This window comes from Papaver somniferum, chromosome 8 (assembly GCF_003573695.1).
Source record: "Papaver somniferum cultivar HN1 chromosome 8, ASM357369v1, whole genome shotgun sequence".
NCBI lineage: Eukaryota > Viridiplantae > Streptophyta > Magnoliopsida > Ranunculales > Papaveraceae > Papaver > Papaver somniferum.
Window position 1 is genome coordinate 10,975,877 of NC_039365.1, and position 17,335 is coordinate 10,993,211.

The 17,335-nt window shown below is 36.2% G+C and overlaps 1 protein-coding gene across 1 annotated transcript; it reads left to right on the forward strand.

Annotated features, from left to right (window-relative positions):
- The first annotated feature begins 3,675 nt into the window (after positions 1-3,675).
- On the forward strand, positions 3,676-7,839 carry LOC113302463 (ubiquitin-related modifier 1 homolog 2-like). Its single transcript, XM_026551375.1, has 4 exons — positions 3,676-3,832; positions 7,030-7,102; positions 7,211-7,293; positions 7,442-7,839. Exons 1-4 carry the CDS (start codon positions 3,810-3,812, stop codon positions 7,557-7,559), a joined length of 297 nt encoding a protein of 98 aa, XP_026407160.1. The 5' UTR covers positions 3,676-3,809; the 3' UTR covers positions 7,560-7,839.
- The last annotated feature ends 9,496 nt before the right edge of the window (positions 7,840-17,335 follow it).

The window sequence follows — 17,335 nt, forward strand, 5'->3', positions numbered from 1 at the left end:
GCAGTTTCCAAGGAAAACTTGCTTTCGTTCTTCTTTTCGTCTTCAGTCTTATGAGTTAAGTATAGATCAGCGCATTGTGGTTTTTAAGACAGTCAAGGGTAAGCTGAGCATGATTAGTTGAGTTTTTCTGCTATGGTTGAGATCAGTCAAATATCATTTGTGGCATTTGAAACAATGTTTTTCGTGTGTGACAAAAAAATGTTATGGGTATTAATCATTATGGTTATTAAGCTAATTATAGTAATATGAGCATAATCATGTTATCTGTCACATTTAATATGAGATTCTTTGTGTGCACCAAGGGAAACATTTTGTTTGTTTTACTTTTGATTGAGCTGACAATAGGTTCTCAAAATCTCAGGTATTTATTTCTTTTAACATAAACTTGGAACAGTTATATTTTTAGTGGATATTTGTTAATTTCTTGGGGAGTTTAATACGGAGTGTTCATATTTTTTTCATCCACATGAAAAACAGCTGGAAGACATCCGCGTGAGGAAGATTATTAAAATGGTGATGCGCTGATGGATTTTGATATACAAACTTCTTTGGCGTAGGAATATCTTGTGGGAAGCTACATAGTTTTTTGGTTAGTAAAGATTCCTTTTTGAGTAAAGACAGTGCACTGAAGTTGCTTGACACATATAAACTCTTGGTGATATCACTTCTCTATTCTGGTTTATAAATTAGTTAAGACTTCTCTATTCTGGTTTATAAATTAGTGTAAGATACGGAGTGTGGATGTGAACAATGATTATAACTTTAAGTTAGTGTTATAGTAGTTCGTGTATATCTAGCTATCTTTCATTTGTAATTTCTGATATTTTTCTTTGGGTCGGGATCGGGTAATAAAGACATTTTGTGTATCTCCTGGTTGATAGTTTTAATGTGTGAATGACTAGATTTTTTCTTTTGGCGGGGGTTACTATATATTGTTTGGCATGAAAATTAATTTTCAGTTTTTTGGATCTCCGGAGATTTCAAGATTTAGTAATTCATTTTGCAGCCAAGCTAAATATTTAAAAGTATTCAGTTACTATTTTAAATGACAAACATGAAATAAAATTGCAATAAAAAATTGAACCAAGTTTTTCCTTGATATTTGTATATCCGGTAAGATATTTTTTTATATCGGTAACAAAATGTTGTGACCACTTGGTTGATAATATGTGTAATTATTCCCACTTCTCGGTTATATATTTTCTGAGTGAAAATTAAAAATGCACGACATCAAACATGTGATAGGACATCAAACCAGTTGTTTATTTATTTTGAAAATAACACAACTGCATAAATAACTATAAAACTACCGCAATTGGACAAAAAATTATTAAACAACCGAGGAACTGCTAGCTAGATATCCATTAGCGCTAGGAGTTTATAATACATCAAAAAAAAAAAAATCACATGATAGACCATATGTAAGAATTTATACTAAAAGGTCAAAGTTGTTTTGAGAATTTCTGAAAAGAAAAATTATGAGATCAAGAAACTCTAAGAATATCGAACTTTTGGGAATTTTGGCTAATTTATGGAGCTGGAATAATTGTATATAGACTCATAAGAGGTCGCATTGCGTTTTTCTTCTATTGCATGAATTTATATTAGTTTATTGTATATTTTATAATCTTTATTCTATTTTAGTTTTTTAATCACAATTTTCAATTTTTAATCAAATTAATAATTTTAAAACAAGGATACAAAATTTCATAAGCGAGAAAATACAACCCATGCATCGCACGGGTGAAAAACTAGTCTTATATACTAATATATATATATATATATATATAGAGAGAGAGAGAGAGAGAAGAATATATGTCAAAATATAATAAAATGACTGAAAAATCTTGATGGTTAAGATTCAATACCTTTGTCGCAAAGATCTTGGCAGCCCATGAGATTTTTTAGCCAAGCAATACCTCCCCTCCATCTCTTGAAGTACCATAAGTTGGGTTCTTTGGCGGCAAACACAAATCTTCATCAGGAATGTATACATATCTAGCAAAAGGCTTTTTAGGCGTCTTTCTAGTTTTTTTTTGAACTATTTCTACTCGTTCCTCTTCCTCTTCATCCAGTCCTCCTATGATTCGTCATCTTCATTATCTCCATCCTTATCTCCATCTTCCTCATCTTATTCACCGTCATCATTGTCATCCTCATTTCCTCCTTCTTCTTCAGATGGTTACTCTTCTCCACTTTGATTATGTTCTTGATTTCCCATCTCTTCCAAAATCTCTTTATTATCTTGTTGGATTACATTGTCAACATTATTTCTACTGACAACATCTTGGATGACAACACCCGATAATGACCAACCTCCAAACTTAGAATTTTGGGTTCCACGCTTATCGGAACCTAAGTGTACTCTGCCTCGAGGCGTGGGAGTTTTCATATCTTCCACTAATCCTTGGTTGGATTTTTCGCCTTTGCCACTAATCAAGAAAACAAAAGATATTAGCTTAACCGATAAATGATTGACTAAATCAGACGCATCATAAAGGTTCTCGTAGTAAGGTTTGGTTAGTAGAAAAATTTCACAAAAAATAGGCCAACTCTAGAAAAAAATTGTGTTCCATGGAAGAGTTCGGTTAGTCCATCTTTTTTACGAACATACCAAACTACACATATATGCAATTAGGGAAGAGTTCGGTTTGTCAATTTTTTTGCGAACAAACCGAACTTAACGGCTCTGCAATCAGGGGAGAGTTCGGGTAGTTCATTTTTTGCGAACAAACCGAACTACATATATATATATATATATATATATATATACATGTATGCAATTAGGGAGGAGTTCGGTTACAGAAATCTAAAAAAAGAAATATGCAAACAAACCGAAGTCCATATGTATGCATTAACCGTACCGTTCGGTTATAAGAATTTTTTTTTGAGAAATGCAAAGCAACCGAACTCCACGGTTTAATTTGTATTAAAGGTAAAGTTCGGTTACATAGAAGCCTTAACACTTTTTGCGAACGAGAATTTAAAATCTGGGGTAACCAAACTGTTCTTCCTTTCAGGAAGTTTGGTTACAAAACTAGTTTTTTTTCAAAATTTCCCCTAACCGAACAACACACTATATCTTCCATTTGAACCCTATTTTGATGATTTCTATTCAATTGAAGCAATCAAAATCAAATTAAAAGTAATGGGTTTGTTGGAAAATACTTGCAAATCGGTCCCATGGCAGAATCAGGTTCTGCTTGCGTCTTTTATACTCGATAATGCCTCTAACTTGCGGTTCCACTTCTTCCTCAATTTTACTTGGGAGATTTGCTGATGTCTTAATGGGGGACCTGTTCCTGGGAGTCGGTTGGTTTTCTTTCGAAAAACCATTCTTATACTTGATGGATTAATCGACGATGAAAAGTTTATGAATCGACGATTAATCGATGAAAACGATGTTGAAATGGGGAAGAAGAGAAGAATAGAAGAACAATTTTCTCCTCAAAACTGTTTTTTTTTCTTTTTTTGTGCGGCTAGGTTTAGGATGCTTTTGTTTTTGTTTTAGATTAAGTTAGAGGCGGTTATTAGGTTAGGGTTAATTTTAATTAGGATAAGGGTAAATTAGTAATCTCATGATTTTTAGGACATCCCTTAACATTGTAGGGTAGGTGACCTTATAAAATAATGATATGCTATCTACGCAAGTCCCCATAGGCCCAGGCATAAAGTATTGGAACTGGAACTTGATGCCAGTATTTCATTCGAATTCCAAGTTCTACTAGTGAAAAGCTATCAGTGCATTCCGTTAAAGTGGAGCTAGGGTTTCAAAAAGAAAACCTCCTTCCAAACACAAATCTTCGAGGATGAAATTGACACTTGAATTTGGGTAAGTAAAACTCAATCTTTTCACAAATTTATATGGTTATATAAGCATAAATTTTGACCTAAGTCATCTCTATGTGTTATCTCAATATTATGTAAAATCTTAGGGTTTTACGATCTCTCGCTTGATTTTTAGCTCAAATATTCCAATCTAAAGAACATAATTCGTATTTCAATACTGTTTTAGTGATTTATTATTCACTTGCTTGAATCATGGTTCAGCGTAGATTACCACATATTTCTTACTGATTGATTAGAAATTTCCTTGGGAGAAGAGGAAAACGATTTTTCTCCTCCATACAATAATATCAGACCTTGAACTTTCTTTCGTTCTTCTAAGAAGACGAAGAAGTTGTGCTTCTCATATTTAAAAAATTTAGTAGGAAGAGAAGTGGCAGGGGATTAAAGAATGGTCTTGCAACCACAGGAACTTTTAAGGATTAATGTCCTTATGTTTTATCTCATATTTAAAGAATTTAGACTGAACATTCCATTTTGGAATTGCTACATGTAATAAACTTTGCGGTAGTTTTCTGAGTTCTGTAAGTTACTGAAAACTTCTTTTGCTGATCTATCTTTGCAGCTTGAAATTTAACTTTCTTCTTTTTTGGGAAAAAAAATATATAAATTATAAATAAAAACATTAGAAATTTTCTTAAGAGATTATACTAAGGTTGCAACAAGATCAAGTTAGTTGAGTGATATGATAAGTAAGAAAAATTTGTATTAGTCTGAATGGTTACGGGTGATATAAATTATTACTTGGAAAAGTGTTTCAGTCTAGATTTTTTTTTGTCTGAAATGTCCATGGGTGTATATCGCAGGATAAAATCTTAGATCCCTGTACCAAACCATGCCTAGTACGTTGCCCCATTCTTGTCTTCATTGAATAATTCATTAAACCATTAAAACAATGGAAAATAGAATTTTCATATCGAGCTGTTACCACTTGTATTGGTTGTACTTTCTCTCTCGTGTCTTCTGCGAGGTGGTTGAATAGATTAACTCACAAGTAGTTTCTTGTCTTTAGCGGATTTTGTTAGGTTGTATGTCCTCTCTTTGGGTGGAATGTAGCAACCCGACCATTATCAGACTTTGTTCGATGGGTATGACGTAATGACGTATCAACTCTGTAAAGTTATGTTCTGCGCCACTATGTTGAACCTCCACATATTTCTTACTGTTTGATTACAAATTCACTTGAAAGAAGAGGAAAACGATTTATCTTCTCCATCTAGATACAAATATATTAGACCTTTTAAACTTTCATTTCTTTCGTCTGAGATAAAAGAAGTAGAAGTAGTTTTCTGAGTTCTGTAAGTTACTGAAAACTTCTTTTGCTGATCTATCTTTGCAGCTTGAAATTTAACTTTCTTCTTTTTTGGGCAAAAAAATATATAAATTATAAATAAAAACATTAGAAATTTTCTTAAGAGATTATACTAAGGTTGCAACAAGATCAAGTTAGTTGAGTGATATGATAAGTAAGAAAAATTTGTATTAGTCTAAATGGTTACGGGTGATATAAATTATTACTTGGAAAAGTGTTTCAGTCTAGATTTTTTTTTGTCTGAAATGTCCATGGGTGTATATCGCAGGATAAAATCTTAGATCCCTGTACCAAACCATGCCTAGTACGTTGCCCCATTCTTGTCTTCATTGAATAATTCATTAAACCATTAAAACAATGGAAAATAGAATTTTCATATCGAGCTGTTACCACTTGTATTGGTTGTACTTTCTCTCTCGTGTCTTCTGCGAGGTGGTTGAATAGATTAACTCACAAGTAGTTTCTTGTCTTTAGCGGATTTTGTTAGGTTGTATGTCCTCTCTTTGGGTGGAATGTAGCAACCCGACCATTATCAGACTTTGTTCGATGGGTATGACGTAATGACGTATCAACTCTGTAAAGTTATGTTCTGCGCCACTATGTTGAACCTCCACATATTTCTTACTGTTTGATTACAAATTCACTTGAAAGAAGAGGAAAACGATTTATCTTCTCCATCTAGATACAAATATATTAGACCTTTTAAACTTTCATTTCTTTCGTCTGAGATAAAAGAAGTAGAAGTTGTTCTTCTCATATTTCAGTATGAATAGAAGTGACAGAGGAATTACTGAATGATCTTGCAAAAAGAAGAACTTTACATTCAGTAGATCAGTACCCTAACATAAAGCTTGAGAATGCTAGAGTAGTTGATCAAGACAAGTATCTTTGCACGCTTTTTGGTATCAGTGGTGAGGTATTTATGTGCAATCACCCCCATCTGGGTTGATGTTGAACTTCTTCATGAAGCTCGTGTTGGCTGATACACTGAGACACTCTTTACGTTCTCTATCCAGGGACCTGGGAGAATATTAGACTGAAAGGTCCTTAGTAGTTTATCTGTTACTCTTTCTCTTTTACTATGCTGTTGGACTATGAACTGTCCATTTTGGAATTGCTGCATACAATAACTGATTAGTGATTAGGTTTACTATAGTTTTTCGAATTCTGTACGTTCCTGAAAGCTTCTATTTGGTAATCTGTCTATGCAGCTTGAAATTTAAGTTTCTTCTTTTTTTGCCGAAAAATAAATAAATTATAATCCTAGAAATTTTCTCAAGGATATGTTGATTATTAGGTTGGAAAAACAAGATCAAGTTAGTTCAGCGATATGATAAATAAGAAAAATCTGGACTGGTCTAAATAATGGTTACTGGTAATATGAATTAGGAAAAACGTTCCAGTTTAGATTTTTGGATGTGTGAGGTGTTCATGGGTGTATATCGCAGGATAACCTTAGATCGTTGTACCAAACATTGCCTAGTATGTTGCCCCATTGGCTCGTCTCCATTGAGTAATTCATTAAACCATAAACAATGGAAAATAGAATTTTCATATGAGGCTGTTATCAGTTACCTTGTGTCTTCTGCGAGGTGGTTGAATAGATTACTACATGAGTTGTTTATTGTCTTCGGCCGATTTTGTTAGAATGTATGTCTTCTCTGTGATTGTAACATAGCATCCCAGCCATTAGCAGACTTTGTTCGATGGATATGACGTAATGATGTATCAACTCTGTGAACTTATGTGCTGCACCACTATGTCCCCACCTTTTAGTGTTGTATCAGTTTCCAGCTCCATATTTTGCTTTTATTTTACTTCTGTTATTATTATCCTTGAACTACATTTTAATCGTTCTTAATCCAATGCAGTGGTGGACTTGAGCTTCTTTGCGAGTCAGTGAAGACCCACAATGTTGATGTTGATCAAACTGGAGAAAAGAAGGTGACCCTCTCTTACCATTACCATTTGCGGAACTTACTTGAAGTAGTCCCCTGCTCTATGTCTAGATCTTAGTTTAATTTAGCCTTTTCTTCTGTTGTTCATTATCAGTTAACAATGAAGGATCTGTTGGCTTGGGTTCGTACTAATCTAATTAAGGAGAGGCCTGAAATGTTCATGAAAGGGGATTCAGTGTAAGTTCTGACAAGGCAATAACAGAAGATCATCTGAAGTTGATTGCAATAGAGTTCTGTTATCTTCGTAATCTTAGTATTTCCTACTATTCTCCTTTAGCAGGTTAGTTTGAACTATTGTTTATGTTCATGGCAATGTGTATTGCAGGAGACCAGGTGTTCTTGTCCTTATAAATGACTGCGATTGGGAACTAAGTGGTCAACTCGATACAACATTAGAAGACAAAGACGTGGTAGTCTTCATTTCAACCTTGCACGGTGGATGATCTTATTGCTCGAGATTATTTTCAAACTATAAGTTACTTGTCGTGTTGCACTTTTACCATTAAGGTCACAATTCCGATGCTTGCTTCACGAGCAGGTGCTTTGATTGTTCCTGTAGGTTATTCTGTATCCCAATTCTGTGTTCAGTATATATGATGACTTCAGAAGAATGCTTAAATGTATGATGCTGAATTTTAGCGACTCAATGCAATGAGTTTTCATAATAGGAGAGCAACATATTGGATAATAGTATTATACAATCTCGGAATGTTGTTTTGTCCCATAGCCATGGCTCCTTTTCTGCTAACTGTAGTAAGTTAAAGCTTCTTTTGCAGAAATGTCATGGTTTAATGGTATTAGTTTGAAAGTTGGTGTAAGGTACATAAAGTCATGTAAAGAGGAAGAGACCAGTAAAGAAAATGGTTCACGGGTTTGTCCTGATTGGTTAACATCATTAACAAAATCAGGTATACCCATTGCAAGTACTATACTTGGTGATGTTTCTGATCTTTAAGGTGGTGCTCTTTTCTCCATTGTTTAAATGGATGAAAGAATATGGACCAGTTTATCATCTTGCAGCTGGTCCTCGAAATTTTGTTACGGTTGGGGATCTTACATGTTTTAAGAAACTATGATACCATGTATAAGAATGATTTTTTTGGGGACCATCCTTTTTTTGGGACCATTGTTTTATTTTGGGTAAAGACATTAGAAGTAAATCTAGGTCACCCCCATATCTGATATTTATATTAATACCTAAACTATCCTAATAATTAATTTTAGGTTATGATTAGTTAAATGATTTAGTTATTACTATCTCCGTCCCACTATTAAGTGACCTAGTGTATGACTAAATTTAGTTATACACTAGGTCACTTAATAGTGAGACGGAGATAGTAATAATTAGTGAGATTATATTAAAAGATGGTATGATTATTAGATGAGTAGAATTTTAGAGAGAGTAAAGTTAGAGAAGATGAAGGAAAAAAACATGGAAAATAAAAAAAAATTCCAATTCACTAAGTTTGGGTATTCAAGTGATGAAAACTCATCTAATTCTTCATCTCCATCCTCTCCTAGAGTATTTGTTAATTTTCACAGTGATCCGGATATGAGTTATTTCTTAGATGGTGATTCTATTCTTCCCAAAACTCAATCTCAAGATGAATATGATGGATTTTATCAACCACAACCGGAGGAAGAGTATTTGGGTGTCCAGGTATGCTCCAAACTTAGATAATGTATGTTGAATTGGTCAAAAACTTCCTAAAAATGTAAAATTTTCAAGTGGATTTGGGCTAGTTCGGTTACACTATGTCAAGAACAGCTAACCGAACTCATCTGGAAGTGCAGTTTGGTTGCTTTAGCTATACACGGAAGTAACCGAACTCACCTGAAAGTGTTGTTCGGTTATTTTCTCCAAACACGTAGGTTACCGAACTCTCCATTAATGAAGGTTTCTCATATTTCAGTGTAATGTTCGGTTGGTTCGTAACCAATTAACAAACCAAACTTTACGTAAAAATTAGATCTAACTTAGTGTACAAAGTTCGGTTGGTACGCAACCAATAACTAACCGAACTTACGTAAAAATAAGAATTAACTTAGTGTACAAAGTTCGGTTGTTTCGCAAACTGCATGTTTACGAACTAGATAACCGAACTCTACGTAATATTAGAGTTTACTTAGTGTATTAAGTTCAGTTGTTTTGCAAACTCGAAATAACAGCGTAAATAACCGAACTTAGGGAAGAAAAAAATATATGAAGTTCCAGTGTAATGTTCGGTTATCTAGATAAAATAAGAAGTAACCGAACGTTTTATTTTTTACTTGTTCGGTTATATGTCAACTTTGCTATATAAACCGAACCTTGAGTTCGGTTATTGCGATAAAATTTACAATTAACCGAACTCTAATGTGATTCCAATTGATGTTTTTACATTTCTTGTAGATGGAAAGCCAACCTATACAAATGGATGATCAACCTTCTCCGGTTAATATGTTATTCGAAGATACATCTCATCACTATGCAAATGAGTTGGTATTTGACTTACCTATTGATGCGAAGAATTGGGCTAGGGAACATGCTAAGAGAGTCAATTGCGTCTTAGTTTTGAATGGAAAAGAAAGCCAAATTCGTTTTGAAATGGTTTGTGAGAGAAGTGGAGATTCCGATGTTAGTCACAAGAGGAAGGGTTACGGGTATAAAGGAAAGACGACGAGGAAGAACACAACATGCTCAAAGAAAATTAAATGCCAGTTCAAGCTAGTATTTAGAAAGAGCAAATTAACGAAGAAATGGTTTCTAGCTATGGATAAGGTGGTAGGTCATCATAACCACCCTCGTCCGGAAGATCTTGAAGGACATGCAATGGCCGCAAGGCTCACTCCTCAAGAAATGGAAAAAATTGCTAGGAAAATGAGTATTCCACCTTCCGTTATGCTTCACTTATTAAAGGAAGATAACTCGGATAACGTATCAGGTTTGCAAACCATTTACAATGCAATTGAGACAATTAAAAGGAATGAATGGAAGGATATACAAGTAATGCAAAAATTGTTTTCTTTGGATCAAGAGAAAGGCTACGCGGTTCAAAAGAAGGTAGGTCCGGGAGAAGAAATAACTCATCTCTTCATTGCTCATCCGAAGAGTGTTCAATTGTCTCAATCCTTACATGAAGTTCTTATAATGGATTGCACTTACAAGACAAAAAAATACGAGATGCCATTGTTGAACATTGTTGGTCGTACGTCGACGAAGTCACCGTTTACCGTTGCCTTTTGTTTTCTAAAGGACGAGCAAGAACCAAGTTACACTTGGGCGCTATAACAAGTGAAGGCGATCTACCGAGATGATGATATCCCCGGGGTTATCGTGACCGACAATGAGGTAACATTGATGAATGCAATAGAGAAAGTCTTCCCATTGGCACATAATATGCTTTGTACATTTCATATATGGTGCAATGTGATGAATAGGTGCAAGCCTCAAATTTGTCCACCTAAGAGGATAGGATTGGAAGAGATTAGTAAGCTACCGGAAGATGAACAAGCAGATGCAAAAGAGACATTCGATAAACAATACACCATAAATCATGCGAAATCGGTTGCCTTCTCCGGGAAATGGGAGGCATTGACTTGGTCTCTCACCGAAGAAGAGTATTATCTAAATCTTGTCGAATTTAGATAACATTGGTCTAGCCCCGAATATCCGGAGGATATAATAACGTATGTGGTGTAGCAATGGTTGGAACCACACAAAGAGCGCTTCGTTTATGCTTTTACCAACCACCATAAACACTTTGGTAGAATCGGCTCACCACTGGTTCTCTTTGGATGTGTCGATAATTTTGTGGTTGTGTTTAACGCAATGGAGAGTTACTTCAACCGCGATATTGAGAGAATTAAAGAGAAGTTCCAAAAAAGCCGTATCATGAAGTACAAAAAGATTGTAGACAAAGGTGGTAACATCAAGAAAATGGAGGACCTTAGTTTTTTCAAGGGACTACACTATAATATTTCACATGCTTGCATTAAGTTTTTAATGGTTGAGGTGAATTTGATCGACATATGGGGAACCAAGCCGGGCGAGGTGTGTGTTTGCAACATGATGAAGTCTATGGGACTCCCTTGTCGCCACATGATAACTAAGTATGAACATGGCATAATCCCTTTAAGCGATATAGATCCACATTGGAAACAATTAAGTTTTGTCCCTCCTCCAAAGGGAAATGTCGGAGAAGAGTTTGATGACAATGAAATGGGTAGAATCGTTATCGAGATGTACCGGAACAAGAACAAACTCGAAAGGCAAATATTTTGGGATGACATGCGTCCAATCGTTTATCCACACACTTCGGAGAATGTGCAAGAACCGAATAAAGGCAAGGGCAAAGGTAGGCCAAAAACCAAAGAAACAAAAAAACAAGTTAGAGAATATGCAAAGGTGTTAGCTAAGAGGAAAAATGAAATGACCCCTTTTACTAGAGATCCTTCGGGGCATGAGAATACCGCGGCGAAGTACCAAGAAGATTCAAAAAAAAGGGCTAGGAATATTATTGAAAAGGGAGAGACAAGTGATATGAAGAAGAAAGGACCAATGTTGCACTCTCAACCTACTCCGTCGGAACCTACTCAACGAGACGTGAAGCTAAAGGCTCCAATTAATGATACACCACCTCTTCAAAAAAGGACCAATCTTGATAAAAGGTTCTTGGAAGAGCTACCTCCTTACATTAGAGATTACGTCATATCCACCGATGACGTCCCTCCGGATGGTAATTGCGGTTTCCACGTTGTCGTACAACAACTAGGGCCTTTCACTCAAGGTGCCAAGCTATATGATGATAATTAAATCACTTATTCCCGTCAAAGGTTGTTGATGAAGCTAAAGGAGAAACCAGAATTTTACAAGAGAATGTTGTCCGATGAGGATGATAGTCTCAATATGCAGTTTCTTAGGTATCAAATCCATCTCCACGGGGGAAATCCAATCACAAGGTATCATTGGATGGGCATGCCGATATTGGGCACTTAATCGCCTACGCATTCAATTGCGTGGTTCACTATTTCTCAAAAGGTGCTAGCTTCACATACACTCCGAAAACAACCATATGTGTCGAGCAACTTAGACATAGAAGAGTGGTGATTGCGTTGATTGAAAACAACCATTTTATCGGCCTCCGGTTACAAGGAAATTGTCCATTGGCTCCGATATGCAGTCACTCTTATTGGAATGGATTTAACCCCGACACAATGTTGGGTTGGTGCATTATGTATGAACATAACATGGATATTTGGAAAGCTTTGCATGAATCGGACAAAATTGTATAAGAAGGAACAATATCACTTGAGGATGATTAAATGTACCATTAGTTCGACTAAGTGTGCTTTGAATATCAACATATGAATGAAACATTGTGGTTTTTGGTCATTTGGTCTTTGTTCTTTTTTTTTTGTGTGTTATTTGCAATGCAATTTATATAAGTTCGTTTAAGAAATAACATTACCAAATTATTACATGACATAAGTTCGGTTTGGAAAGAAAATTACATGACATTGCCGAACTATTACATGACATAATTCGGTTTGGAAATAAAATTACATGACATTGCCGAAATGAAATTACAAAGGACTTAATACCCAAAACGCATTATGAAAAAGTCTCTAAGGATGCAGAAATGATCCTCATATTTGAAATCGTTTCCTTTCCATCGTCGCCATTCATTCTTTGACATCAAAACGATTCCCCCCAATGCTTCACCCCTAAGTCGATTCTTCGCAACAATCCGATACAAAATCAAAAAATCCACAACTCTTTCTCGAATCTTTTCAAATCGAATGGACAAAGGTAGTTGGTCAAGGTTGTGAAGGTTACCTGTGTCGTCGCAAAATTTCTCATGAATTTTCCCCCAAATACTATTACTCATAACACCATTGAATCTTCGTTCTTCATCCCTCTTTGGAAAGCATAGAACGTAGTTTCTACAAATAGAAAGATCTTCTTCTAAAGTAAATTTATGACTAGGAATTGCCATTTTTCTGAAAATTTGATAGAAAATGTTAACCATGAGAGGCACATATATATACCATTGGGGTGTATAACGGATATAAAAAGAGCAGTTCTTTTTGTTGGAACAAGTACATTGTTGTGTCAGCACCTAAGTTCGGTTACATCGCAAAATCTTCTTATAACTGAACTCTACGGTGCCAAGAAAACTCAGAAGTTCCAGGGTTAGGTTCGGTTACCTGGTAAATTTCTGCAGGTAACCGAACTAAACATTTCTTAGGACATATCTTGGAACCACTTAGTTCGGTTACCTGCAGAAATTTACCAGGTAATCGAACCTAACCCTAGAACTTATGAGTTTTCTTGGAGCCGTACAGTTCGGTTACATGGAAATTTTGCGATCAAACCGAACTGGGAGTTCGGTTATACCTGAAATATTACTATCAAATGCTCGATACCAATCGTAACTGAGTTACGGTTCGTAAAATAAAATGATTACCAACCGTAACTGAAGAAAATTCTCAGATATAAGAAGATACGGTTGGTAATTGAACTATTACCAACCGTAACAACATCAAAATATCCAGTTACGGTTCGTAATTAATTTAAAATCAACCGTAACTCACATAAACCCAGAAATTTCAATTTTCATCTGAAACCCTAATTTTTGATAGAAATTAAACTTAAATCGAACAAAATAAACCAAATCGTAACTGGGTTTTCAAAACATACCTCATATAAGTCAGTACACTACACTTGATTAATTTTCGAATCGTCGATTAATCGAAGACGATGAAATTTTGAGTTTTAATGGAGGTTACGGTTGATGGGAGGAGGAGAAGAGAAAAAGAAAGAAAACAAATTTTCAATTTAGCTTTGATTTAGGTTGAAAAATGAGGAGGGTAATCTAATTAATTTACACCCCCTATAAGACATCCCCTAACCAACTAGAGGGACATTACTATCACACTGCCGCCCTTCTAAGAAACCATGCCGCCCCTATAACAAGTTACAAGGATATATAGCCGTTGATGAGTGCACAAGAAGTGGTTGACATGGATCTCCTAGGATATAAAGGAGCTCAAGTACGTGCGTACGCTGAATAAATGAATCCCTTCCTCTCTACCCACATCCTCGCGACATAATTCCTGGAAGTTACAAGGTAAAAACTGGTCTAGATGTAATGATATTGTGCCTGAAAGATGCGACTTGGATGGTCCGGTTGCTAATGAAACAAATACTGATTTCAGATCCCTTCCATTCTTGGGGGACCTTGAGAGTGTATATTCCTGCAACGCATGAACTTTGAGCTAGTTCCAGACCAAAACATCAGCCTGACTACTGGTGCTACAATCCATACAACAAATGGTTTACAGACAAGTTCAACCATGCTTCTGCTGACTGCTGTAACTTGTAAAAATTATGTTGATAGTGCAAGGTAGAATAGAATTCACTTGCTGAAAAATAAAAATAATGTTGAAAGTGGGATGGGATTCGAACCAACGCACTTTCGAACCAGCGCCTTAACTTATCGCCTTAGGCCAACTCGTCCATATGAATAAGTGGAAATAAACCGAAACTGACCTTTATCAATATATGCAATGTTCACGAAATGGAGTCCCACAAAAACAACATGCCATGCAACATCACTGATATTCTCGATCAGATTTAAGTATTTAACTATCATATTAATGCTAAATTACATAGCTGCACGCCACATATGTACCTTTCTAGCCCTGCTTAATAATATTATCAGTGGCGGAGTCAGGTGTTTTTATATAGGGGCTAAAAAATTTACATTGAAACACTAATAGTAACCAAGGCGGTCGAAGGCCGCTGCAATTTTTTTTTTTGGAAGGAATCGCATAGTTTGTGAGCAAGTGTCGGCCTATGTCCCCATATCAAATGAACAATAACCGAACAATAACCACATGTTCAAAATTGCAAAAACTAGAGGTCACCATCAAATGAAAAAAACCAATAGTCATAAAGAATAACGAATAAAACGACAAACAACACTATTATTGGATTAGTTGCAGATGAGAGAACTTGGAGCGCGAACGAAATAAAATACTCACCGGACAAGTTCTGGTGACAGAATGCTAAACAAAAGTACTTACACCAAAAGTGGGTGGGTAACTAGGTATTACAGGGATGCAAGTGGCGCATAATGAGTACGCGTTACAGAGTTGCAAGCTAAGTCAGTATAGCCGTAATGGCTTATCACGGAGCTATAATAGCGGTATACTGTATAGACTGTCAAGTGCTAAGAATGGCACAAACCCGCAGGGCCAATGAAGTGCAAGGGTAGCACTACATTGTAAATGCATTTGGCTAACTAATGAAGCTTATTGGCCGACACAATGAAGCTTCATTGAAGGAAAGGAAAGAAGAGGACAAAGTTGACAGATGCAACATACGATGTTGGCATTTATGCATATCCGTGGAATTGAGTTGGCCCAAACTCAAGGATGATGCAAGTGTGAAGAATAGGCCAGGATTTGGTCTATGGCATTAGCTCAAGGCTGTCCAAATCTTGAACAATGCAAACAAGCTAGTAATGCAAGAGTGGCATTACTATTGTCAAGCAGGTTGGCTAAGTGAAGCATATGACGGTTAGGAGTTGGATATTGGCTTTGCAAGCATGCCAAATGTGTGAGACAAGAGGGGTCGGTTACAGAAGGAGTTTATAACCATTCATAACCACCAAGAACAAGTGTGCCACCAGGTGGCGTGATAACACAAAAGGTGGCAGTTGAGGTGGCGGTTATGGAAACTACTTGGACACTTCGCTGTCCAAGGCTTGTGCAGCGGTTGCACAGAAGTTTTGGCCTGATCCTAGTTAGTATAAATAGTCTAGGAATCAATAAGTTTAGTGTTGTTCGTTTGGGAGAAGAACCAATAATGTAGAGAGAGTTTTAGGCATTCACCAAGAGGGTGAATGGCCTATTTTGGTCCATGTGATGGACGAGTTTTGTAATCTTCCTTTAGTGTAATAAAATGGGTTTGTTGCAGTATTATTTGTGTTCATTAGGAGTATGCTGATCTTGTGTGAGAATTTTTGAAGTGCATGGCAGAACCTCTTATGCTTATGGGGGCATAAAGAGTTAGAGAGAAAGAAGAAAAGACTTCCGTTGTACAAAGCCTTTAGAGTGAAGGCAGATGCGTACATTGATGCAAGTATGCAAGGATGAGTACTTGTGGGTGATGTTGAGTAACTGAACCACAGAGTATTGGCGTTCACGTCCCATGAAAATTTTAGGCGATTAAATGGGCATGTGATAGCTGGTATCAGAGCGGTGTTTGGGGACACTGTTCTTGATTTTTCTCTCTTTTACTCAAGTTGGTTGTCATTTGTTTGTCAATTCAGAGGTGAATTTTTTGGGTTTCACTAGTTTGGAGACTAGAAGAAGTTGGTATTGTGTGGAAATATCAATTGGAATGAACTTTGAAGCTTGAAGTAGCAACATGCCATCAAAGTTTATGACAAAGGTGTCAAAATTCCAGCCTAAAGTGTTAGACGAACGTGCAAGAGTCATTGAAATCCGGGTTTTCATGTGATGACATGACAAAACTAAGGAGTATGCTGACTTCTATGGTACAAGTAAGGTGTTTAAAGTCCATGTTTCTCACAAGTATGTGAAGATTATGCATTTGGAATGCATTCTTTTGTGGTGTTATCAGTAGCGAGTACATTACGAGTGGTAATGGGATTTTGCGAAAATTCCTGAACTCAAAGATGTTGTTGGCCTTTGCAGTGGCAAAGTAGATGAAGAACCTATATATGAGATAGATTGAAGGTATTTTGATCATAGCCAGTTGGATGGAAGATTAAAGTTATCTCTCTTGAATGCATGTACCTTGGTGGTAATGCAAAGTCTGGTTGCGAACCAACATTGTTATGGCAATGTGATGCCATAAAAGGAGAATTGGAAGGCCAATTATTATCTAGCATAAAGCTTATTGAAAGGCTGAAGAAAGAAGCGCAAGTTAGGGGAAAACCGGTAAACCACGGTCTTGCGTTTGCAAAGAGTTCTTCGTTGATGCTAGATGCACACAAGGAGTGTGTTTTCACCTGGTTTATGAAAGTGATATCAATATGCTTGAACAAGGGTGTTCAAAGACCTGCATTTGATCGTAATCACAAGTGGATGTTCTTATCAACTACAAATCAGTATTGCTACAAAGATGATTTTGGAGAAGGGGAAAGACAAGAGTTGCCAGTTGTGCATGAGAAATAAAAATGAGTTCCAAGTTTGAAGAAGAATC

What these genes read in the sequence shown, in the direction of transcription:
- LOC113302463 (XM_026551375.1), top strand. Translation starts at nt 3,810, where the DNA reads ATGAAATTGACACTTGAATTTGG. An exon ending in AAATTGACACTTGAATTTGG is followed by an intron (nt 3,833 to 7,029) that starts GTAAGTAAAACT and finishes AATCCAATGCAG; the next exon opens with TGGTGGACTTGAGCTTCTTT. An exon ending in ATCAAACTGGAGAAAAGAAG is followed by an intron (nt 7,103 to 7,210) that starts GTGACCCTCTCT and finishes GTTCATTATCAG; the next exon opens with TTAACAATGAAGGATCTGTT.